Consider the following 23940-nt stretch of genomic DNA (forward strand, 5'->3'; position numbering starts at 1 on the left):
GTGAGCTCTCCAGAAGGAAAACTGTCTGGGCCTAAAGCTCCGGGGAAGTAGACTTTGTGAGGACCTCAGAGCAGCGCAGAAGCCAGCGTCAGCACTGGGACGACGGGCAACAGCAGGGCTGGGAGGTGTGTACATCAAACCTGGGAGTCCAGCCTGCCTGTCCCGTGTTGGCTGTGCCCAGAGGGCATTTGTCCCCAGATATCCTGTCCTGCTCTGAACCGCTTCTGATGAACGCTCGCAGACCGAGCCAGGCAAGGGGAGGAACAGTTTAGCTCGCCTCACGAAGCACCCCACTTCGTCTTGTCCTTCCCTAACCTGCGCCCATCGTAGTCCGAAGAAAGGGTCGGTTGTGGTTTCCATGCATCAAAACATTTGGTAGGGCGGTAAGGACTTCCCAGGCTTCCTCTTTTCTGCCGGTGCAACTATTTCTTCATACACACCAGCAGCGTGCGGCGCCGGGAGCTGGTCCAGAAATGGAGGCAGGGGCTGTGCAGGTGCCACGGCTGCCGAGTGACGGACCGTGTCAGGCACATCCATGCTGGCGGTGAGGCCCGTCGGGGTGTGTGTGTAGCTGCTATCCTGGGCTCTGAGGTTAGCTGGCTGCTAGGCAGATCTGGGCTTGCTGGCAGCCCCGGCCTTAGCATTCAGCCAGGAATTTGGAAGCGGGCGCGCTGCCTGATGAAGCCAAGAGTGCAGGGAAAGCTGAGGCATTGTAGAGCAGCAGCCCAGACAGCTCTCTCCTTTTCACCACCAGCGCAGGGTGCCGTGACTCGAGGCACTGGCTATGTGCCCCAGTGTCTGGTGTGGAACTTTTCTACAATACAGAGACTCCAGGCTTGGCTGTGGACTCTAACATGGATCTGGCAGCCCAGGAAATGGAAAGGTATCAGGACCTGCTGTATCACAGTGCTTCTGATGAGAAAGCTGCACTGTGGGGCACCCCAGGCTGCTGGGAAGGTGAAGCAGGTCAAACTCCGCGGCCTTACAGAGTACATGCTGGTGGCGGACTTGGTGCACAGTGGAAAGCGGTATATAGGGACAGGGCGATCCTGAGGCTACTCTCTGACCACCTGCTGAAGCTCCTGTGCATGATCCAAAGACTGACAGGATGTTGACAAATGGGAAATTTAGTTTTCAGGGTGCTGGGAACAGCAGAGATGCAGCCTTGCTCTTCCTCACGCACCCTGCCAGAACGTTACTGCAGTACTAGTGTGCAGAGGGCCAGGAGGGCACAGCTCTTTCCTACGGAAAGCACTCAAGCTCTCTCTAACAACATGCCTACCTCAGGTTTGCCACCTTATTGTCTCTTGCCTTTGGTTGTGTGCGAGAAATGTCTCCTCCTGTCTCCCTGTCTCCCAGGCTGATGGCAAGCACACGGAGCAGGGATGAGTCCTCAGCACTCTACGGAGTACTCACGCTGCAGTCCTTCACCAGTGGCACATCCCTATCGGGGGAGACTCTTCCCCCTTGACAAGGAGAGTGGAACTGGGCTTTGGGGGCACTCCTGGCTTAGGAAGAGGCAGCAGCCAGAAACAATGACGCAGCAGGGTTTTCACTGCCTCTCAGCTAGTTCTGCTGGAAGATGGCCAGCACCAGGTAAAGGGACGCTGCTATCTCCAGGGAAAAAGACGAGTCACTGGAGTCAAGAACTTTGAACATACAAAAGGAAAGGGAACCTCTTGCCTCATCCCCAAAGGCTATGGCTTTGGAAAGCTGACCACTAGGCCGCTGTGGTGTTTGCCCTTATGTCCTTAAAGCATGGGTCGTGTCTGCCCACGTGCTGCTTGCTGGGGCATTTTCTGTGGTGTGGCTCGGATGTGCTCTCGGGTGGCTGGGGCTGAGAGGCATGAGGTTCTCCACTGCTCTTACTTACAAACACAGCAGGAATCTTAGAAAAAAGTTCCAGTTCTTGTTCCACGTGTCTGTCTTGCTGGCAGCTTTTCCTTTTTACCTTGTGCCCAGAATACAGATTCTTCTGCCCATCACCTCTGGGATTGCCTGTGGACAAGGGATTGTCTTGAGAGTTGCTTGAGCTGTTCTTAGGAGGCCTATGAAGGGCCATGCTCCCAAGGCGAGTCTGAACCACAGGAATCTCATCCATGGACTCGGCAGACTCTGAGTGATAGTCAGCTGGGTGTCCCGCCGCCTGGATGAGGCCAGTGCTGCTGGGGGGCACAGCAGCTCGCAGAGGAAAAGCTGGCACTAAGAGGCGAAGGCTGTGGGAAGCTGAGGTGGCAGCAGCCATGGCTGGGAACTCTACAGATGGAAAGAAAAGGAGAAGAAAGCTTAAGAAGAGAGAGAGACCCCTCAGCCCCACAAGGATGTCAACAAGGAACTCTGACATGGCTGATCCACTGGTGTTACATATTTCTGCAAAATTAGATATGAAAATGTACAGAATTCTACACTCAGTAGTGTACCAGAGCCTGATCATTTTAGAGTATCTCCAGGCACTCAGAAGCACTCATTTTCCCTTCTTAGGCAAGTTAACTTTCTGCCAGTGCCAGGTTTTTACAACACTTGATTTCTGTGTGCCAGCAACCAGAAATCCAGGCCAGAAGCAGAGAAGCTGACTGGTGCACTCTCACCTGCCTGGGGATCTGGGAAAGACGGCCAAGGTCCAGCGTGTGTTTTGGATCTGCTGTCCATTGCTGAGGAAGAAGCTTTATGTGTCTTCTTTCTTCTTTTTTTCTGTCGCTGTGAAAGCAAGAGGCCCACGAGAACCAAGAGAAGGGAATTCACTTCATCAGCCCAAAGTAATGGGACACACAGTTTTTTAAATTGCTACCCATCTTTAATCCCTCCTATTTTTAATAATGAGTATTAAATATGACCAAAGACCAAGAATATTTTATAGTTTAAGACTGACTTACTATAAAGCAATGATAGAGAATAGGTATTTAATGAACACACACATTGTCTGCGTACAGCGATTCTCTGCGCATAGGTGCCTTTAAGTTATTGTCTCATACGGCTGGAGGACGTATGAGACACTGGAGGACAAGTGCATTTGTAGAGCCAAACTAGAAGAGCGGACCAAAAGTCACATAGCACAGGACATCCCGAGAGAGATAGCTCTTGTCAAAAATACAAGTATAGTTGAAAAGGCATTTTTCTTATCATCTAGATGACAAGACTTTGATTAATAAGCTTGGAGGAAAGGGAGAGAGTACTAGTGAGTGTGTACCCATGCGACTCGGTGAATCGTCAGCTGCAGAGGTTATGGTACGTAGCAAGTCTCTTGCTTACCTGAGAAGGGAGCGCAAAACGAGGAGACGAGAGGTCAGGGGAGGAGCTTTGCTCGGGGTCAGCTTCCTCACTGCGGACGTAGAGCTTTGAAAAGCTAAAACACACGGCAGATATACAAGATGATTCTCTTAGACATGACATAACTCTGATGCCTGCTTCGCTTGCACGTACACATCAGCCCGACTGAAGTACCTCCGGCCTTGCGCAGCGTTCCCAGCAAAACTGCAGGGTAACTTGAACTGCACAACTGGGCAAAATACAGTGTCTTTCCTCTCCCTTCCTCAAGCACATGAGTTAATAGGCAAGGCTTAATTAAGAGACAAGGATGCTGTTTTCCCATGAGTGCTTGCTTGTGTTATAAACTTTGCTGTTGTGATTCATGTCTTGACAACCTGAAATCATGTAATTACAATGAGCTCAATATAGGAATTACAAGAGAAATCAGGCAGCTTTAAAGTAATTTGAATATAAAAGAGCCTAAACAGAGTGTTCTGGGAAAGAGATTTTCCCAGGGGAGGCAAGTACTCCTGCAGGTACTTACCCTCCTGAAACTCAAAGATTTCACCATGCCTTGGTCAAAACACTGGTGCTCCCTATCCTCACAAGTACTTTTGTCTTAAGGTCCATCAGTGACTTTGATGACAATTTGCATTCACCGTGCATGCTGCTGGGAGACTCCTGTCTACGACTTTACTCACCCTTTTCCTGAAGTTACTGTTGAGAACTCCTCTACGTGAATACCAGGGTCTGTATAGCCAGGGTTACCCGAAAAAAAGTCTGCTTCCTGGAAATAAAAAAAACCAACAAAAGAATTAACATTTTCAGACCAATATGGACACAGAGTGGAGAAGAAGGATTTTCACTACAGACATGTCTTCTTCCTCCTTCCTCAGCCACATGCCAGACATTTTCTGTCCTTACAGCCAGCACGGCCAAAACTCAGCAGGAGTCTGCTGCCTAAGAAGATGGAAAACCAAAATTGAGACAATTAGAAGTCCCTCATTCATTCAGACAGTCCAGCCAATATTTCATGTGACTCAAAATCAAATCAGAGCACACTTACAGAGACCAGATTAATCATTCTTGGGACCACATTCAAAATATCACTTAAAGCCTCCATCAGTTATACAGTTCAATTGTAGGAGTTAAGCAGTGAATGCAGAAAAACTTCTTTTGAATTCAAAATGGAGGTGATGAAAATAAAAGCATGGAACATACAGGAAAAACATTAAGTGCTTTCTGTTTCTTGTGTGAATCCTGTATGGCTAATGACAGTGCTGTTTTTTAAAAAAGAATGTGATATATTGCCTCAGGTATAGATGAATTTGCCTCAGGTACAGATGAAGTCAAAGTAATTTTAAAATTAGATACTTTCATAAACATATAAAAAGGCTCAATGAATAAGCCTCCTAAATCCAAGTGTCTGCATTACAGAAAAGAGCTGCCAGTTCTCCCTCAAAAGGACACAGTTAAGATGGTCAGAGTATCAAGTGATGCAGGGTATGAAGCTCTGTTGTCAAGAAGGATAAATTGTGCTCAGGAGAACCCTGACACTACTTTTCAGCTGCTCTTAAACTCGAATAATTCGCAAGACAACTTCCTCTTAAACATCTTAGTGTGCGGCGGCTATAAAGACACACATTTTAAGGCAACTTTTAGGTGGTAAAGATGGAGGGGGTTTAAATGTGATAGGCATTAGCTTCCAAAAAAAGCTTAAACAAGCTCATGAAGACCTGTTTGTTTGAACAGTCTGACCAGCAAACTTGAGAAAACAAAGTCAAATTTGGACGTCCCACAAATGGGTTCCTGAGAGGAACTCTGCACTTCAACAAAGTCATAAACCATGGACAGAAAAGCAGAAGAGGGAGATGAAGTCTGGTGATGCTACGGCCTTACGTAAGGCAATAAAAATGAAAGCCAACCGCAAAGAGTTGCAGAAGATTCTTGCAATATTGAATTTGAAGAGGGACAGGAGCAGCGAAAGGTATGGAGCAGTTTCTGTACAAGGAAGAGCTAATGGGCCAGGGCTCTTCAGTCAGCGGAGAAACTACTCAGAGCAGTTAGGAGTGGAGAAAGCAAATGGGGAATAAATGTTTACCATCCCTCTAGCACAACGTTGAGGGAGCATCAAATGAAAAAAAACAACAGGTAGCAGTTTGAAAAGAAACAGAAGAAAGACTGCATTTTGACACAGCATGGCAATAAGCTCTAAGCACTTGCTGCCATAGGATGCTGCAAGTGCTAAATGTTAAATTCAAGCCAAAATGAGAAAAATTTGTGTGAGAAACCAGCAAATACAAAGCTGTTTGAAGCTCTGTGCTCCTGAAGCCCCTAACACATATTGCCAAGTGCTGCGGGAGCGTACTGGGGGCTACAACTCCCACGCTCTTCCTCAGCACCCACAACTGGCCAGTGTCAGAGCCAGCACACTGGTCTGATCAACGTTGGCCAGCCTTCTTTACACATCAGAAGAGATACTTCCAAAAGTATTGCTTTTGAACACCTTGCCATCAATGTCTGAGTATTCATGCAATTGTTAGATAAGAGAGTTGCCAAACTGGAAAGACTTCAGGATTGCTGCATTTTGTAACATGCTCTGAGTTTAACTGGTCTTGTAAAGAGAAAAAAAAGAGGTGGAGAGGAATATGCAGCTAGTAATATCAAATTTGAAGGGAATTGGTTTAGCAATCCTAAACATTAGAACTTTCTGATTTGAGAATTCTGCTATTTAAATCTATTGTAGGCAGGGTTTAATAATATATAATCCAAGATTAATAATGTGCAGAAATTTACCACATGTATTTCAAACAGAACTTGTAACTCAAGTCAGATCATTGCTCATTGTCGACTGAACACCAAGTGTACATAAATGTTTCTTCAAAGCTCCTTGGTGACATTTCCATTTCCATTCAGTGTTTACATCATTAAGATTTACATTCAAGCCTCGTGCACCTGAGTCCCAAATGAAGGAGACCAGACACAATCTCCTGTCGCTGTAAGCATAAAGGTGGGGAGATGCAGGTCTTTTGAAGCCGTGGCTGAAACGAGCTGCAGCAGTAGACATCCTCGTAGGACTGCGCACAACAACTGAAAACAATCAGGATTCAACGTCCACAGCATATAAACGGGACTGCAGGACTTGCATTTCAAAGGAGATTAATAAATGATACATCTTTAGAATATCATGAACGACTTCTTTCCAAGCAGGCAATGAAAGAGCTTTTTAAAACCCATTTTGTCCATATAAATATGTTGTATAAATTATGTATAACCACATAAAAGAAAGCAAGCCATTAGAGCTGACTCACAGAAGCAAATGGAATAAGACTCAATCCATAAAAAAATCCAGCGTTCTCTCCGTGTGACCAAAAACTACAACCACAGCGCAGAGTCCCAGCCTCCCTCCACTCCCACGGGCGCTAGCAGGACAGCCAGCATCCTTCCGCTCTGACAGCAAGACAAATCTACCCTTCTCAATTTGTTCTGGCTGGAAACAAGACTGCTCAGTCAACAGCCTGCCCAAGTTCATCACTACCTTGCAAATCCTGGCTGTGCTCAGACCTCTTCTAGAGGCTGAATACCAGCTGTGTCTACCCCACGTTTCACGGTGACAGCTTCAGGATGAATTCAGCTCCCTCGCCCACTGCAGCTGCTCTGACCACCCATGCTGGTGCCAGCAGTGCCCTGAAATGTTGTCTGGCTGGAGAGGAGGCGGAATTGGACAGGAAAAAATGGTTCTTGTCCAAGGGAAAGTAGGTCTGTTGCAAATGTTGAGGCTGAGAGTGAAGACTGGGTTTATCTTAACCAGACGTTGGAGGAGAGGAGGACTAGTGAAAATGTGCCAAGTAAAATCCGTGTTTATTATTTAAAATCAAACCTCACCAACTCAAATCGGTGTCCAGAGCAAGTCCAAAGCTTTAGGAACGTGAGAAAAATCACATCCCAGCTGGCCTCGCTGTGAAAGCCAGCTCCTTGGTGTGAACGCGACGATGCATTAAAGCATCAGGTTTGGTTTAGTTTATATTTCTTCGGTCCACGATGCAACTGCCTGCAGAAAAAACTGTTACTTGCACACGCTGCTGTGGGTACAGTAATAAAAGCAAAGGCTCTATATGCCCAGCTGTTTTGCATTTGTTGTGATATCTGAACCACTCAAGTGTGCAAAATTAGGGCTCTGTGCATGTTCTCAGGACTCTACAAGCACATAAGAATTCTTTAACCTGAACATAACCAAAGACTTAACCAGACAAACATGGAAAACTGAAGCCAAAACCAACACCTGAGCCTGAATAAGGCTCAAGAACAAGGATTAAAGGGGAAATGCATGTTTCTTCTTACTCCCTAAAATGAATGAACAGTTAAGACAAAAGTGGGAAGAGGATGATTTCCATTTTCTGCTTGCAACATCTTGGATCAATTACAAAGGATTTCAGTGTTCAAGCTAAAGAAGGCTGTAGTCAACACAGCTTACAAAAGGCAAGTCACTTGGTGTACTCCTACTCCATTCTATTTGTTTGTGTTTATCTCTGGTTGCTATGTAAGAAACAAGGAAAATCTGGTGGGTTAACATTTTTCTTAACAATGTTGCTGGGCATCATCCAGTCTTTCTTGTTCCCCAAGGTACTAACTTGCAGTCCTGAAACACAGCGCTCCTTTTCACCCTGCTTTTTCCTGGCTTGTTGCTTCAAATCAACCATATTCACACATATCTAGATAAGCATCGGCGCTAACAGGAGACCGTCACTGAATGGCTACATCCCAAATGTGCACACACACAGAGTCTTCCCCTGTTCAGATATATTTTTCAGCATCAACCAAAATTCAGTAACTAGGAAATGATTAGAGCTAATGCTTTATTGTTGTTTTAATTTGCGTGGTAAGCAAAGCTCTATGAGACAAAGTGCCAAATATTTTTGTTGTTATGGAAACCTCTGTTTAAACTAAAAGTTCAACTTTTCCAAGGCAGTAAAAAATAAATATATATATGACAAGCTGGGGACTCCATATTATACAGAAAGGGAATTAGCTCACTTACCTCCTTGCCTTGATAGGGAAAAACTATGAATGACCAAAGAGAGATCCCAGTATCTCTACACAGAATATCTGGATGAAGCTTGGATTTAAGGATTTCTTATGAAATATGAAACTGGTTGTATAGTAGGCAACTTACGTGCATAAAGCTAGATAGGCTCACAGAATCGCAGAATAATTTATACTAGAAAGAATTTCTGGAAGTTTCTAGTCCAACCCCCCATCAAAGCCAGTACAAAATTTGTCCAGTCAAATATTGAGTAACTCCAGGGATAGAGCTGCCTTGCAGCAAAATAAATTACACTGAACCTCTCAATTCATAGCAGATTATATATGCCACTGCAGAGTGTAATAGCATTAAACAGCTCGCAGAAGTCTTTCTGCAGAGATACAGATCAACATCGCGGTAACTGTGAGGACCCTTATCATTATGTAGATTCAAATCAAAGAAAAGCAGATATCTGGGTCATTTCTGAACGTGACAGGGGTCCTTTTCCTTTTCAAGATGGTTAAACAATTGGTATTATTAGCCCCAGTTTCACCAGCCCTAGAGCCTGTCTCACTTTCAGTCACGACCTGCAATACCGCTCAAGTAAGCCAGCAAGATGCCACCCAAACAGATGGTCCCGTCCTTTCCAGTGACGGGCCCCTTCCCACTCTCCAGTCATCCCCGTTCGCGCCGACGCAGGCGTTTATGTGACTGCTGGGTGAACCGAATGAGAGGGAGCTGGGCCAGCTAAACACGAGCTCAATTATTTTTTTCCGTAAAGTTTATTCTTACCCAGATGAGTTCCCCCACCCTCTTCACTGCATGACTGTAACAAACAGCTGCGCTGGCAGAAGAGAATAGATAGTGCAGGGCCCAAAACAAGTGGTGGAGGAAGAGAGTGGGTAGGATTGATTCCTTTGAAAGCAGTACTTGCCTATGCCTAAAGCGTTCATCGAATTACAGGCTACTCTCTCACATGCGACTCAACTCCACTGAAGTCTTATCTCTAGCAACTGCCTCTATAATTTGGAGCTCCCAAAAGTGAAGCAAACTCTACACAGCGGACAAGCGAGGCTGTTTTCAGAAATGCACTGAAAGCATGACGGGTACCTGGTGGGGTCTCACTTGGGAGGGACAAGCGTCCAGTTGTTTGTCTACTTCTTTCACCTCTTGCTGGGGCCGCTGCTGCAGGATGTACTCGTACGTAGTCAATTTGTTCCACACTGGGAGGAATGAAAGAGAGCTGTCAGCGCAGGGAAGGCCACTCTCTGATTACATTTATACAAACAGTCTGATTAAACTTAAACAACCTGAAAAACTATAGAATCAAACAGTTATCTATAATTAACTAATCTGTAGTTAATAGACATGAAAAGATTGATTACTGTAAGCCAAAATCACAGAATCACTAAGGTCGGAAAGGATCTTCAAGATCAAGTTCAACCATTAACCCAATGCCATCATGCCCCCTAAACTGTGTCCTGAAGTGCCACATCCACATGTTTTTTGAACACTTCCAGAGATGGTGACTCCACCACCTCCCTGGGCAGCCTGTTCCAATGCTTGACCACTCCCTCCGTACAGAAATTTTTACTAATATCCAATCGAAACCTCCCCTGGTGCAACTTGAGACCGTTTCCTCTCATCCTATCGCTGGTTACTTGAGAGAAGAGACCAACACGCACCTCACCACAACTCCCTTTCAGGTAGAAAGCAATGAGGTCTCCCCTCAGCCTCCTCTTCTCCAGACTGAACCTTTGTACCAAAGGTTCAAAAACTGTTCAAAAACTGTTCAAAAGGTTCAAAAAAGGTACTACCAAAGTACCTTTGCACTTTATATCTTACTATATTCTTTATTGTCATCATCGCAACACTTATAGTCCCACTATTCTTCTAAAGTCTCATATATATGGTACAGCCCTTCTATACTGTAGCGATTTTTTCAGCGCATTTCAGAGCAAATCCATTATTCATACCCATCACGGGTAAGAACTGCACTGTACAGAAAGCTCAATGAGTAGTCAGAAGGTATGTGATGCTACATGGAGAAAAATTCAGCGTGTTGGCGTGTCCCATAGAGGAGACTGAGACACTTCATGTCCAAAACAGTGAGCATCAAACATCCAACTTGCCTGGTGCCAAATAGACGTGTTCAGAATTTACATGTGCCCGATTTTACATGCTCTTAAGGACCTACACACACAAACACATCTGCTTCCACGAGTGACCAAAAGCACATGACGTTTCTGAGCAGCTTGGTTTCTTCACGAGACCCAGAATGTTATGAGGATCCCAAATTCAGACATTCCTCCCATAATGACCCTGTTACGGTAAGTATTTTAGAGCACATCACCTGGAAATGGATGCTGAAGGTTTTTAGTGCACAGCCTGGTAGACATTCCTCCTTTTTACAGTAGCATAGTACAGTAGCAGATACCCAGGATATTGGACATCCAGATTAAATCCTTCCTCTGCCTGAAGACATTCATGCCAGTAATATCTTACCTCTCAGAACCATGCCCTAAACACAGGATGACTTCACAGGGAAGTTGGGGAGAGCAGAGGAGAAGCTGCCCATCCTGTTAAAGCAATGACCTTATGGAGAAATAAGAATTCAAGATCCATTTGGCCAAGAAGACAGGGCATAAAAAAGAATGTGAGTCTGCAGCCAAGTGATTAGTGAATGCACTTAACAGGGACAGTGCAGCATGCTGGCAAACGCTCCTAGAATGGTACTTTCTGCGTTATTTGAGAAACAGAATATTGCTTCATAAGCAAAGGGCTATAAACCATTTTTCCTTTAGGGTTCGTTGGTTTCTGAATACATAATCGTGTGTCATTTAAAATATTTTAATAGAGCTATTTAGTGAAAAAATACTGCATTTGTCTGGCCAGATAACACTGTGCAACATATAATCGTACCTTGTGAAAAGTCCCATATCTTTTCCTATATTCCCTTCTTGTATTTCCTACTAATTTTTTGTTTTTATTATGCTTACTATTGGCCTCTCAATATTGAAGGAAAAAAAAAAAATCCTCCCTCCAAGTTTCTGAAGTGCCACACTTCACCAAATGCCTCTAAAACAGAGGCTGAATCAAGACAGGTAATTTTGAACACACGGACCTGCTATTTTGAGAATAACCTACTTCCTTCCTTTTGAGTAATAGCCATGAGTAATTAAAATCAGGACAGTAATTCTGAAAATTTGACTCTGCTTGTAACAAAGCTAGACTCTAAAATTTTTAGCCATACCTGATTTAAGACAGTTTTTTAAATGTGAAATTTAACGGCAACACCACTCACAGGGGTGCTATTTTCTTCCTCTAATTTAATTACGAAAAAAAAGGTTCACAAAGAAACACTCATGAACAGTAATTACGTTTTAATTGGTAAACTGTATTTCTAGTCCCAAAAGAGAGGAGTTCAATCCAATGCCATCTACCTTAAAGCATTCAGATGAGACTTATTGACAATTACATGCGTGAAATAAGAGGAATTTAGACCAGAGAAACTTTGTCTATCCTCCTGAATCCCAGTTGTAAGGGTAATGCACAGTCATGTGTGACACACAAAATGGCAACGTCGCTCCTTTTAAGCAAGGACTTACACACCACACTTCTGCACAGCTTGGAACCAGTTTCAATAGGGTAGCAGATTTTAACGTAATAAAATGTTAACAAAAATGAACAATAATTCAATTCTGTTTCCATGTAAGTCATAAAGATTTAAAATTGGGCGAGAAAAAAAAGTTAATTTGGCTGCAAATTTATTCTGAAAGAGGAAAAAAAATCACCCCAAGACAACAGCAACAGAAAATTCCCCCGAAATCCAGAGCAGAACTAGTGTTGACACATGCACGTTTCTGTTTGACAAGAGAAAGCATGTCTTTATCCCAAGGAGGGAGCACCCTCTTGTGGAAGTTGTACACAAAACCAGGGTAAGTAAGCTCAGTACTAAATCGAATAATCCTTTTTCATCCAAAGGAAACCTTCCTGGAGCGGCCCCAGCTTCATTATGCTTTTAGTACTTCTACAGTGCTAGCTCGACCTTTGAAATCTCCAGGCATCGCCATTAATCCAGCAAAGTCAACTTTCAACTCCACTAAGAAAGGAAAATTGCAGCGTGACCAAATTTAAGTTAAGCTCAAAGAGGCTGTAAAAGGAAAACGACGGTCAGTGACCTCACTGGCTGTAACGTTAATGCCAGGCGAGGAACACTCAGCCTTCAAACGCTACACTTCAGCAGCGCAACTATTTTGCTTCTGGAACTGCACTTGTTTGTGCTGACCTAGTTTGTGTTGGCATCCTCATTGCTGTTAACTGACAACCTAAAAGTCCATCCAAGGATCCTCTGTAACCGCCATCCTCATCCCTCTCCCACCGCGTCCCTTCTTCCCTAGCTTCAGCACCACCAACTACTGCAAGTGTAAGATCTTTTTTCATCATGGCTTACGTCAGCCAGTCAAATAGCATTGGCTTCATTTTAGACGATGGCTGAAAAAAGGGGTTTGATGCCCATCTGTAATAAACAAACATGAAGATCCCTTCTTGACAGGGCAACAAGTCAGATCTCATGAGAAGCCTCTCTGAAAACGTCTTCCTCTGAATTCCACAAGTCATTTTGTGCCGATACAGTACAACTTCCATAAAGGGACCTCACCTGGACGTCAGGCCTCCTATTAGAAATTTAGATCAATACCATCTGCATTTCTCTGAGGTAATGGAGAAACAGGTTCTGTCACACAACCGATGTACTGGGGAGCACAGTGAAGAGACTCACAAAAGCCCCTATGTGGAACCAATCTGAATCTGCCATCGCTGGCACTGAGCTGGAATTAAACCAGTTTAGACACATGAATGCACAGGCCCAACACAAGCCCCACGTTGCGTTGGTAAGCCTAGCTGGTGCTGGGGGAAAATCAAAAGCATAATGTGAAAGCCAAATTTTCTACCTTTTCAATGGCAATCTTGCACAATGCGTGTATATTTGTGACATGGGTGAACACAGAGCAAATGCAGAATGAGTAAAAGAAGCTAAGAGAAAATGAAATGGGGACACAGATGACAGGAACATAATACGTACTAAGATAGATGTGAAAGGTCAAGAGGTGGCCTAGCAGGATCACGGTCATGAGGCTCAGAAGAATAAAAATCCCTGTCGTGACCAAAATGGCAGATGTCTGAGTCTCAACAGGAGCTGCAGGAAGAAACACAAACCAGCGGTCCGTGTCATTCTTTAGAGCTGTAAAACAAGAAGAGTTGGAGGTAAGTAGCTTGTCCAGGTATGAAATATCTCTAACTAAACTTTACAGCTGGAAATACTGTTAACTCAAAAGCAGCCGCCAGAGCCATTGTGTGCTGGAGGCCTAAGAAATCTTGTGTCTGCAAGGCCTTTTAGGAAAAGCAGTTAGTCAGCTCTGGAAGGAAAGACGTTCCATCCAACTGAGCAGAGAGACTCTTGCAGAAGTATAAAATCGAAGGAGTAAGGAATGGGGTTCCTCCTCAGCGGAAGAGCCCACAAAATCCAATCCCATACGGAGATATGCTGGCTGATTCACAGCACACTCAACTGAAGCACTGCTAGTACCATCAAAGCGCCGGTCAGAGCGAAGTGTCATGGGGTCAATGAAGATCTCCACAAAGACGTAGCTAGCGACGAGCAGCAGAAGCCCAAGGCCCAGAATGGCAGACAGCACGCTATTCAAAAAGAGCCTGCCAAAAAGGTGAGAAGTCTGAGTGGCTTCAACAACATCACACATACAATTCAAAATCCCAACCTCCAATAAAGACAGAAATACAGACAGCTATCCCAAATCACTGTGAGGCTTTCTTGTACTTATGACAGACACTGGGAACTGTGACCCTTTAGAGCAACCGTGGTTACAAGTGTATCTAAGACAGACATAGAGCTCCCTGCACAAAATCTGAAGGCGGTGTAACGTGGTATCCAGCAGGAACAACTCTTGACTTCCCGGGTGGTTTTAGTGCAGTAAAGTAAACAGAGAAGCAATAATCAGCGATAGCCTCCACATTCTTTATCTTAAACCTGGCACAGATTAGAGGTGCCTATATGCTACTGTAACTCCTGCCAACTGGCCAGCCTCGTAGGGAAAGCACGCAATCTGGATGCAGGTTGTTTCAGAGACAGGAACAGCACAATCAAGGTTCTATTCCCACTCCAGCTCTCAGAAGCATTAATGACACCCAATTAACATCCCATAAGCTTTTCCTAATACCAAATAATAAGATTATGTCCTCTGTTTTCACTCGCAGATGTTCAGCAACAAAATTCTAAGTGTAGTTTTATCCCTGGTTATCCGAATCTCGTAATCATGCTTGCATTTTCAGTCTAGTTTTCTCATGACTGATTTTATTCAGCCGGGGTCTAAAAGAAAAGCGGTTCTGTGTGGCTGAGCACTGAGATGCAGGAGAACCTTGGGAAGAGAATGGGTGACGTTATTGATGCAGTCTTGTGCTCCTGTCACAATGCCAGGCTCTTACCAGTAATTCCTCTCTCCCACACAGTTGTTGAGCCATTTGCAGTGGTGATCAAAGCCACACACACACTTGTTGCAAGTTCCACAGTGCTTCGACTTGGCACTCCTGCCAAAGAAAGGGTGGCGTTAGCATGGCAGCACCAGTTCATTACCATGACCTTCCAGCAACACAAATACAGGGGGATACAGCAGTAGAGATCCCGGTAATAGAAAATCTTCTCCACCAGGAATACTTCAACACCCAAACATATCAGCCATCGTTGGACCACAATCCCAAACACTGCAGAATTTGCCTTTTCAATGCACTGCATGATTTCTCATTTGGAGATCATCGATTTCTTATTTGAAACCCTCTAGCAATTCTACAAAGCTTGACCTTAACGTCTGCCCTCCAAGCATTTCCTGCTATTGTATGAACTTCTAGCCAGATACAAGCACACACGCACACGCTACAGCTTGTTGGGTCAAACACCAACATCCAGATAACACAGAACAGTTATCTCTCCACACAACATGTGAGCAATTAAATAAAACACAGAACCATGAGCACATCTGACAGTGGGCACCTACCCAATGAACTGAACCCTGCCACGGGATGAAGTTGAACTCGTGCTGTAGAACTTCAGGGGCTCAATATCAATATTATAGTCTAACGTTAAAGACTAACAGTGAAGTGTAACGGTGAAGAAGACAGAGTAGTAGAAGGAAAAGAGAAGATACTTACACATCTACATCACAGACATGGCAATGATGGTTTTCGATGACATGCGCATGTTGATTACGATTGAAGGTGGCCAGAGGCCCTAGATAGTTTTTTTCTCGCACATTTGCATCCGCAGGATCAATGGAGACTGCAGTAAGATGAACGACTAAATGGTAGATAAAGCACACTCCTGGACACTGAATTACACAGTTAAGGATTGTATGAGTGATTTAATGCATATATTTTTATCCTTAATACACATAATCCACACAGATGAGAAATATATGGCTTAGAATTAGAAATCACTACATAAGTGATGGCAGCACATTTATCTGAGCTTTATTAACAGAGACGCTTGCGCTGTAATAAATATCCTCTGGAAGAAAGACAACTACATCTACAGGAACAACCCTCCTTATTATGTACTACTCTGCTTCACAGAAACGTCCTTCCTAGCACAGGAGTTTTTAAAAATTGCCTTTACTTACCAGAATCTGACCCCACATGCAGACTGTTGACATAGGTCCATGTTTCTCAGTCCGTACAGGCTCCTTGGAAAGGAGCAGTCAGTGAAGGCCGTGCACACATGCCTTCACAAGACCAAACTTCCAAAAAAGCAAAGAAAAAAAGACGTACCAAGGAACTAATACTGATCCCCTTGCTTTCCTTTTCCTTACTCAGAATCCCAAGCAAGAGGATCACCCCTTTAAGGTAGGCTCCTACATCATTTACAGACAGTATCTAGGATTTGTCATTGTTTCTTGAAGTATTATCTACTTGGATTCTTACTTCTAAACGCAAGTCAAGAGCTTTAGAAATGCTTTTGATCAGACTGAAGTAACTGCCGATGTTTGGAAAGAAAACAAAGCAGCAACCCTGTACGCCTGGAGTACCACTGTGCTGCAGAGTTTGTTTCTCAATATACTGTGATTAAACGAGCATGCGTGCAAAAATTAATCTTCCCGTTTATTTGTTATGCACCCGGATGTGCACATCGTTGATCATACTGATGTCTACAGAAAACAGAGCAGTGTAGTAAGGAAAAAAAGGAGGTCTTTGAGAGGTCTAGCTGCCTGGAGCTCTGATGATTGGTGTAGCAGAATAGAAAGGGACTTGCCTTTGACACAAAAGAGACATTAGTGCTTTATTAACTGGTAGTAAAACTTTGGGATACATTAATCTGTTGAATTAGGGTGACTTTAGATCGAATTATGAAGATATTTGGTAGACAAATTCGTGAGGTTTGAACCGTGATAATACCAAGGATTTGGGTAAGATAAGTAGACATAAGACCACTGTGAGCTCATGATACTAATACCTAAACCATGCAGGTGTAACTAAAATGATGATTAGCAAAAGCACCCCAAACTTATCACAGGCCCCGTGGACATAACATAAATCGGAAGTATAAGTGGTGTAAGTGCATATCCCACCTCTTCAGAACTTTTCCCGAGCTTCTCTCTCTAATATTTCTTGGTTATCTGGTCCTGCTAAGAAAGCACTAAGTGGCACTGAGACACTTAATCAATTTTATTTTCACCAGGAAGATGTTACTGGAGAGATGACAAAAGCAAACACTTGCTCACAAATTATAAACCCTCACCTAAACCCTCACCAGCCTGTTAAGTACTAAATTCAAATTTCAGGATACCCTCGTCCAGTTTGCAACTTCCCAGACAATCTAGTCCACCAGGAGCCAGGGTCTGGCTTTGGGGAAGTCCTTTCTCTGGGCACTGGGAGCACTGGGCTTGCTCCTCAGCACACCCCATCTCGAGTCAGTCTCCTTCCCAGCTGCAGGAGCAGCAAGCACACAGAGCTCTAGGGAGGTGGGTCGAGGAGAGGAGGTGGAAAACACATGGGGCTGGGCTGAGTTAGGCTTTGCTGGGCAGCATGCAAGACAAGAGGCCTCCACAGTGTAAGCACCTCATCTTCTGACACTGCTCACACACAGAGTTAGACGTCTGTTAAACTGCTGCTCAAGACTATCCCACGACAGACCTCTCCTCTGAGGTTCACACTACACTACCTTGTCTTTCACTCGCAGGTTTTCTGCAGAGGACAGGGGAGAGCTATGGGAGAAGATTAACTGCCAGCTATTACAAGCAACCACACCGTATAATCACAAACATATAAAGCTGCCTTTTGAGACTCACTCGGTCAGCGCAGGGAGGTGTGGCTGCCCATTGCAGCAAGGATGTTTCAGGAGGGGCTTTTTTGGTACAACTTCCCTCAAACCCTGCAGCACACTTGTAGGAGAATGATATAAGGCAAAGGAGACACATAGGCAGAAGTAGACAGCAGAAGAGCCTCGGAGGTAGAGATAGTAACCTTAACAGAGAGTGATGAAGGAGACAAGCAGAACATTAGTGACCTGCCTAAAGTGGAGGGGCAGAGAGGATCTCAGAATAACTGTTTTTTATAGACAGAAGAAAATCAAGATTATGCTTATAGTTCAGAAAAAGATTCTGGCTCAGCCGCTTTCTCCTATGCTTTCTACGCTACCTAACAACTATTAAAAAAATAGTCCACGTTCTTCTCTTGACCAAAGGATACGATATAGCCAGCGGGCAGCCAGTGGCGGGGCAGGAGAGGAACCAGGATTCCAAAGCCAACCAGCGCAAAGAAGAGGTACAGCAACCAGGCAATAATCTGGAAAAGGTGCAGAGGCCAGCTCCAGCCATTCCTTCGAGCGTGTTGGACCTGCACCTCAGGAACAGCTTCGCCCAAATTCTCTGGGGCTGTCTTATTAGGAGGTTTGTTGCAGATATTCATCTACAAAAGTCAAAAATGGAAAACAAAAAATATGTGATTCAAAAACAGTGACTGACGCCCCATTCCTGGAGATACGCTCCAAGGTGGACAGAAAAGTTGGCGACTAAACCAACAACACATGTGAGGAGAGACTTCTCTCTGCACAGGGGATTTCTGATTGATGCTAACAAAAGGGGAAAAATCATTACAGACTTTAAAAGCAAGTGTTGATGTCTGCGTGAAACAGTACCCCAAAACCACAGCTAAGGGAAACTTGCAGGTTTTGCCAGTCTTTAAATGGATCTAGACCTAAATCGAGTAAAAAAAGAGCAAAGAGGGTATTCTGGTGGCAATCCGCAGAGGGAGTATGATATGCTGTGGTCTGGGGATGTGTTCATGTCAGAAAGCTGTTACAGATGACAGCAGAAAAAATGCTTTCACCTGTCTCAATTATGCTATGTTTTCCTTCCAGCTAGTGCAGAGAAGTGTAGCGAGAGTGGGTAGCCCCACTAGAGCCCATGGTCTGGAACCACAACTTAGCCCTACACAGCATCCGAGAAAACAGGGACTCCTTTGTCAGCAACAAAAGAAGCAGAAAGACTAGAAACTGAAAAAGTGAACTGATAATTTAATGACAAAAAGGTGAAAAGAAGCAGGAGTGACTCCACAAGACAAATATAAAGCGGACTGTTGCTAGAAGAACAGCACAGAAAAGATGTATGCAGGACATCCATGCAGGAAGCAGCTTGATTATTCTGCTGTCCTACAATGTCTGGACTTCTGGCATGAGAAAGCAAGATTTAACTGCAAAGACGAGTTACAAACTATAACCTGGAAAGTTCCTGATGTTTATGACTCCTGTTTGCACAACAGCTACGAGCTCAGAAGCAATTTCTCCTTTTTTCAATTTGTGTTGGAGTATTAGTCATTGCTTTTCGCTTGCCATGGAGCCTGGAAGAGCTTTTAACAACAGAGTCGGGCCGTTGTTCTTCGCAGAAAACTCAGGTGCAACAGATACTAGGGAGTACAATACAGGGTAGCATTGAAAACCAGCACTAAGAAGCTCTGCTGGACCTGAGGTGACTTGAGGAACCTCTGCACCACGCTCACCATTCCTTAGTAACTAAAGGGGATGTTAAATTAGAAAATAACTGGAAAAATGCTGAAGGGCTGGAAGACAGCAAGCATGACAATGTGCTGAAAGAGCGAGCAGAACGATTCAGATCTTGGTACACCAACGGTCCTGCGTCAGTCACAGGCAAAGGGCTGGAAATGTCTTTTGGGGTCAACCAGTAGAGTGGGTAAGAATACAAAAGAACGTCATTTTTGCTCATCAGCACAGTCTTATCAACAAGCAGGCTGGAAAAAAAAAAATTACTAACTTCAGACTTTGAAGAAATTAGCAATACCTGCCTGCAGTCATAGTTTAAATTGCTACATGGCAACTGGATCATCAAGGACGAGAAACAGTTACTAACAATGTGATCTTTTTCCCCTTAGGTTGTTGAAAACTTGCTTGTGCTTCACTTTGAGCTACCTGTTACAAAAACCACTCTGATTATTTGAAGAAAGTCTCAAGTTTCTCCTAATTAGACCCTGGCCGAGAGAGCCAGGCCCACCCAGACCCTGGAACCCTTGCTGTGCTGCAAGATTTTGCTGGTTTATAACACCAGATGGTTTTAGCATTATGTCAAAAGTTTTGGTACGATTTGACAGAAATTTGATGTGGTGAACTGCGGCTAAAGCTTGCGTAGGCTACCTCCTGGCTGAACTATCCCCAAGGCTGCAGTCATCCCACAGCAGCATCTGTCTGGTAACAGAGCCCCAAGACGGAAGGAAGCCGTGCGTGACGCTTCGTCTGCCCCGTTTCAGAAGCAAAGTTCCTCTTGCCTTTCCCTTACACCGTGAGGTAGCTGATGCGCTGATTATCCACTGAAAAATAAAGGTATATGTGAAGAGACGCCAGGATACAGCATCTCCCCTTCCCGGCGGGGTGCCCTACACTCTGGGTATGCCCAGCACTGCTTTCTACCCAGCTACAGACAACACTGAATAGAAAAAACAGGGTATGAAGTCACCGTCAGGGCTCACCCCGTCGTCGTAGACTGAGAGGTAACCGAGTTGAGGCTGGTTGTTCACTAGACTAGTTACCTAGTTAGCTGTAAGTCAGCCGAGAGTTAGGTTCATCCCTCTGGGTGTTCAGCCACCGGGAGGGAGCATGCAGCCAGCCGCGCTGGGACACCGGCACCTGCCGGGGACGGCACGGGGGAAGGCACCGGGAGGGCCGGGCCGAGCCGGGCGAGCGGGGTCCCGGTCAGCCGCCCTGGGAAGGAGCGGGTAGACCCCTCCCGCGACTCCGCCACCGTCCTGTCCTCACCTTCTCCCCGCAGAGGCGGTTGAGAGCGGCCCCGTACCCGCCTCATACCCAGACGGGTAGCGGGGCCTCCGGCTGAGGCCGGCACGGCAACTCCCGGCGCCTCAGGCCGGCTCAGGCCGCTGGGCCCGTCGCCATGGCAACGGCCGGGGCTACGGCGGGGCGTAGGCGACAAAAGCCGCCGCTCCGCGAAGGCGAGGGGGAAGGGGCGAGGCCTCCCTCCGTGTGGGCCCGGTGTGGGGTCCTCGCCCTTCAGCCTCGCACCGTCTGAGGGGCGGGCAGGGGCTTTACAAGCCAAGGGCTTCACGGTGCCTGGTGGCGCGGGGTCATCTGGGTTGGAAAGGCCTTGCAGCACCCCTCCGTCCCGGTCTTTCACTGCTAAGGGAGGTGGCGAAGCGTTGCTGGTAACGCTGGCCGTGTTTTTATGAAAACACCCAAGATTTTCCAGGCGGACGGGGCTGAGGAGGCTCTGGGGAGCCGGCGGTGGAATGACGGGACGCTAGTTGTGAGCTGGGGCCGGCTGGCCCTGCATGGCTGCCCTGCTCCCCCTTCCCTAACTATTACATCACCCAGTCTTCACAGTATGAAAGTATATTATCTTTCTTAATAGATATATCAGTTTGCTGGTTTTGTGTTCAAAAAACATGTAGACGTGGCACTTCGGGACACGGTTTAGTGGGCATGGTGGTGTTGGTTTGACGGTTGGACTTGATGATCTTTAAGGTCTTTTCCGACCTTAATGATTCTTCTATAATTCTACATTATACATGGTAATATAATGAGGTAGTGGAATTTTACTGGAGGCTTTGGTATTGTTCATGCTTAAGTAAAACAAACTAATGGACAGCCTGGCCCTGGAAATAAGCACTTTGCTTCTTGGGAAGCTTAGGGCTGTCCATGAAGGATACTGCGGGACAAGATAACGCCAAGATAACCAAGATAACGCCAAGATAACCAAGATAACGCCAGCATCCCAGCCCTTCTGCCAAAGCTTTGAAACCCTCGCAGCGTTGTTGGGCCTCATGGCTCGGTAAGTCCAGCAAGACCGACTCCAGGGACGCCTGGATCAATAGACAAGCGGCAAAAATGCTGCAAAAATACCATCGCTTTGCAAAGTTTTACCACGATTAGTAATCAGTGATGTGGGTGTTGGTGATTAGTCAAGTTGTGCTGTACCTGAAGGTTTGAAGGGTACCAGAACCCTGTGCAAAACCACATTCGGTGCGCCCAGTTTGGCTGGGACGCCTCATGCGGAGGGATAAATATTTACCCTTGTAATTCTCTACTTTGCGTCCCGGCCTCTCTCCGGGCCAGCTGCGGATTTTCGTGACGCAGCACGGCCAGCCCCGCAGCTCTGCTGCTCCCGGGGAGGCTTTTCCCCCTCCTCCAGCAAAGCGGCTGTGCCGAGCCCCGGGAGCTGGCGGGCAGAGCCGGCGGCAGAGCCGGCGGCGGGTGGATAAGGAGGTCTTTATGAGCCGCCTGCGGTCTGTGCACAGCGGCTGCTTTGTGCGAGGGCCACTGGCCGGGCACTCACCTAAGAAGGCTTCTGTGTGCGGAGGGAAGGGTGTCCCGGGGGCGGCATGTCCTTCGCTTGCTGTCCCCAAAGGCCCTTGCCACCTTTTCAACCTCCAGCTGCTGGCAGCTCTCCCTGCACCCGGGGTCTGGCCGTGCTGGTGGTGGCAAGGGGTGCCCAAAGAGCGCGGGGGGCTGCACCTCTTCTGCCCTCGCCGCCCACCCTCCTGGAGTCGGGAGCAGGGGAACAGCTCGAGGGCTCAGCAAGCTGCGGAGCTGCAGCTTTGGCCGCCCGTGCTGTCGGCTCCCATCAGAGCTGCTGCAGAGGGAAATCTGGCCGCAGGGAAGCACGGCTCCCGGTCGCCATCCCCTGCTTGCCCGGTCGCCCCGCTATGCTTTCCTGGCACCTGTCAAAAGGGCCTGGGGACAAGCCTTGGCTGTGCAGGACGTGCACGGCGAGGATGTTCATCGGGGCCCCTGAGAACAGTGCTGCTGGGAGGGACATGGACACTGCATGATCCTGGGTGGGCTTGACAGCTTTCCTGGCACCCCGAGGGGACCCTGCTGTGGCCACCGTTCCCAGCTCTCCCCCAGGAGCCTTGCCCCAGGAGCACAGGGCTGCTCGCACGCGGCACGCACCGAGCAAGGAGGACACCCTTCCTACAGCCACTTTTCTTTTATTAGAGGTTACAAGATACAAGGAGCCGGACCCACACACCACGTGCCGCTGGCTCGCTCTGCCATGCCCCTCCGGGTGCCGTGCGGGCAGAGAGGAGGGGGGCTGGCAGAGGCAGGCACCCCCAGGCTGGTCCCCCCATTGCCCACTGGGTTCTCCTTGCAGCCTGTGCGACGGGCACCGTTTCTGCTGCCGGTGGCTTTGCCCTACCAGCCATGAGCAAGCGTTACAGGAGAGGGATGTCTCCGGTGGGAGAAGAACTGCGACCGCTGAGCTGAACCCATCACTCCCCAGGAGAGACCCTGGCTTGGCCCCACACCCACACAAAGGGAATCAAAACTCATATGGGGACACAAAGACTGTGATCTTGAAGATGTGCTTGCCCAGGAGGACCTTGCGGGAGAACTCGCTCATCTCCAGCTCCACCTCCAGCGTGGCTGGCCCCGCCACAGGGCTGGTGAGCACCAGCTCTCCCGTCTGCTGGTCAGAGCGCCGCACGGCAAAGACGCCCTGGCCCCGGCCGCCCACGATGGCGAAGCGCAGGCTGTCGCCCACGAAGCGGGTGGTGGACATCTTGAAGAGGACGTGGGGCACAGTGTGGTTGGCCTGGAGCGGCAGGTAGTGGAAGGAGATGGAGGTGGCGGCCAGGCGGCAGGCTCGGCTCTCCATGGGGCAGGGGTTCCTCTCGCACTGGCTGCGAGGAGAGAAGGGGTACCACCGCTCGGTGCTGTGGTTTGGCACTCAGGGAGCTGCCCGCATCCTTGCGAACATCCTAGCCCAGCATCTCCAGCCCCGCTGCCGGTCCGGCGGCAGAGCAACCCAAGACAGCCACATCCGAGTGTGCCAGGCATCGGACATCTGTCCCATCCATGGCAAACGCCACGCCATGCAGGGACACAGCTCTGCGTCACGCTCCAAGGCTGCGACCAGGGGTTCCACAGTCCCAACTGGAGGCCAGGGATGGAGCCAGGCTCAGATATGCCTCCCGCAGAGGAACTTGTCCAGAGCAGGGATGCTCCTCTGCTTGGGTGGCTTGTGGTCAGCCACAAAGCGGTTTAATCTCAAGAGCAGGACCGGGACGGGGGGTTTGCCTGCTGAATGGCAGCCGACGGCACCGCATGGATGTGCAGCGGAGGGGAAACGATGTCGTTCCCCCCA

The 23940-nt window shown here is 47.0% G+C and overlaps 2 protein-coding genes across 2 annotated transcripts in view; both read right to left on the reverse strand.

The window, feature by feature from the left end:
* Positions 1–1720: 1720 nt before the first annotated feature.
* Positions 1721–18241, reverse strand: ZDHHC1 (zDHHC palmitoyltransferase 1; the record flags this gene model as incomplete). The annotated part of the gene is made up of 10 exons (XM_082005711.1): positions 1721–2256; positions 2589–2697; positions 3250–3343; positions 3948–4033; positions 9380–9492; positions 13353–13511; positions 13857–13981; positions 14771–14872; positions 15491–15666; positions 18023–18241. The coding sequence occupies 10 exons, from the start codon at positions 18239–18241 to the stop codon at positions 1721–1723; spliced, it is 1719 nt and encodes a 572-aa protein (XP_081861837.1).
* Positions 18242–23113: 4872 nt separating this feature from the next.
* LOC309409459 (fibulin-7-like) overlaps positions 23114–23940 on the reverse strand; it is a gene marked incomplete at its 5' end in the record, with an annotated part of 2641 nt that continues 1814 nt past the window's right edge. The window contains one exon of the mRNA XM_082005619.1: positions 23114–23472. Within this exon, the coding sequence (XP_081861745.1) occupies positions 23116–23472 (357 nt within the window). The 3' untranslated portion in view covers positions 23114–23115. The remainder of the gene's footprint in view (positions 23473–23940) is intronic.

The sequence above is a fragment of the Phaethon aethereus genome, assembly GCF_964289735.1.
Source record: "Phaethon aethereus genome assembly, chromosome: 13".
Lineage (NCBI taxonomy): Eukaryota > Metazoa > Chordata > Aves > Phaethontiformes > Phaethontidae > Phaethon > Phaethon aethereus.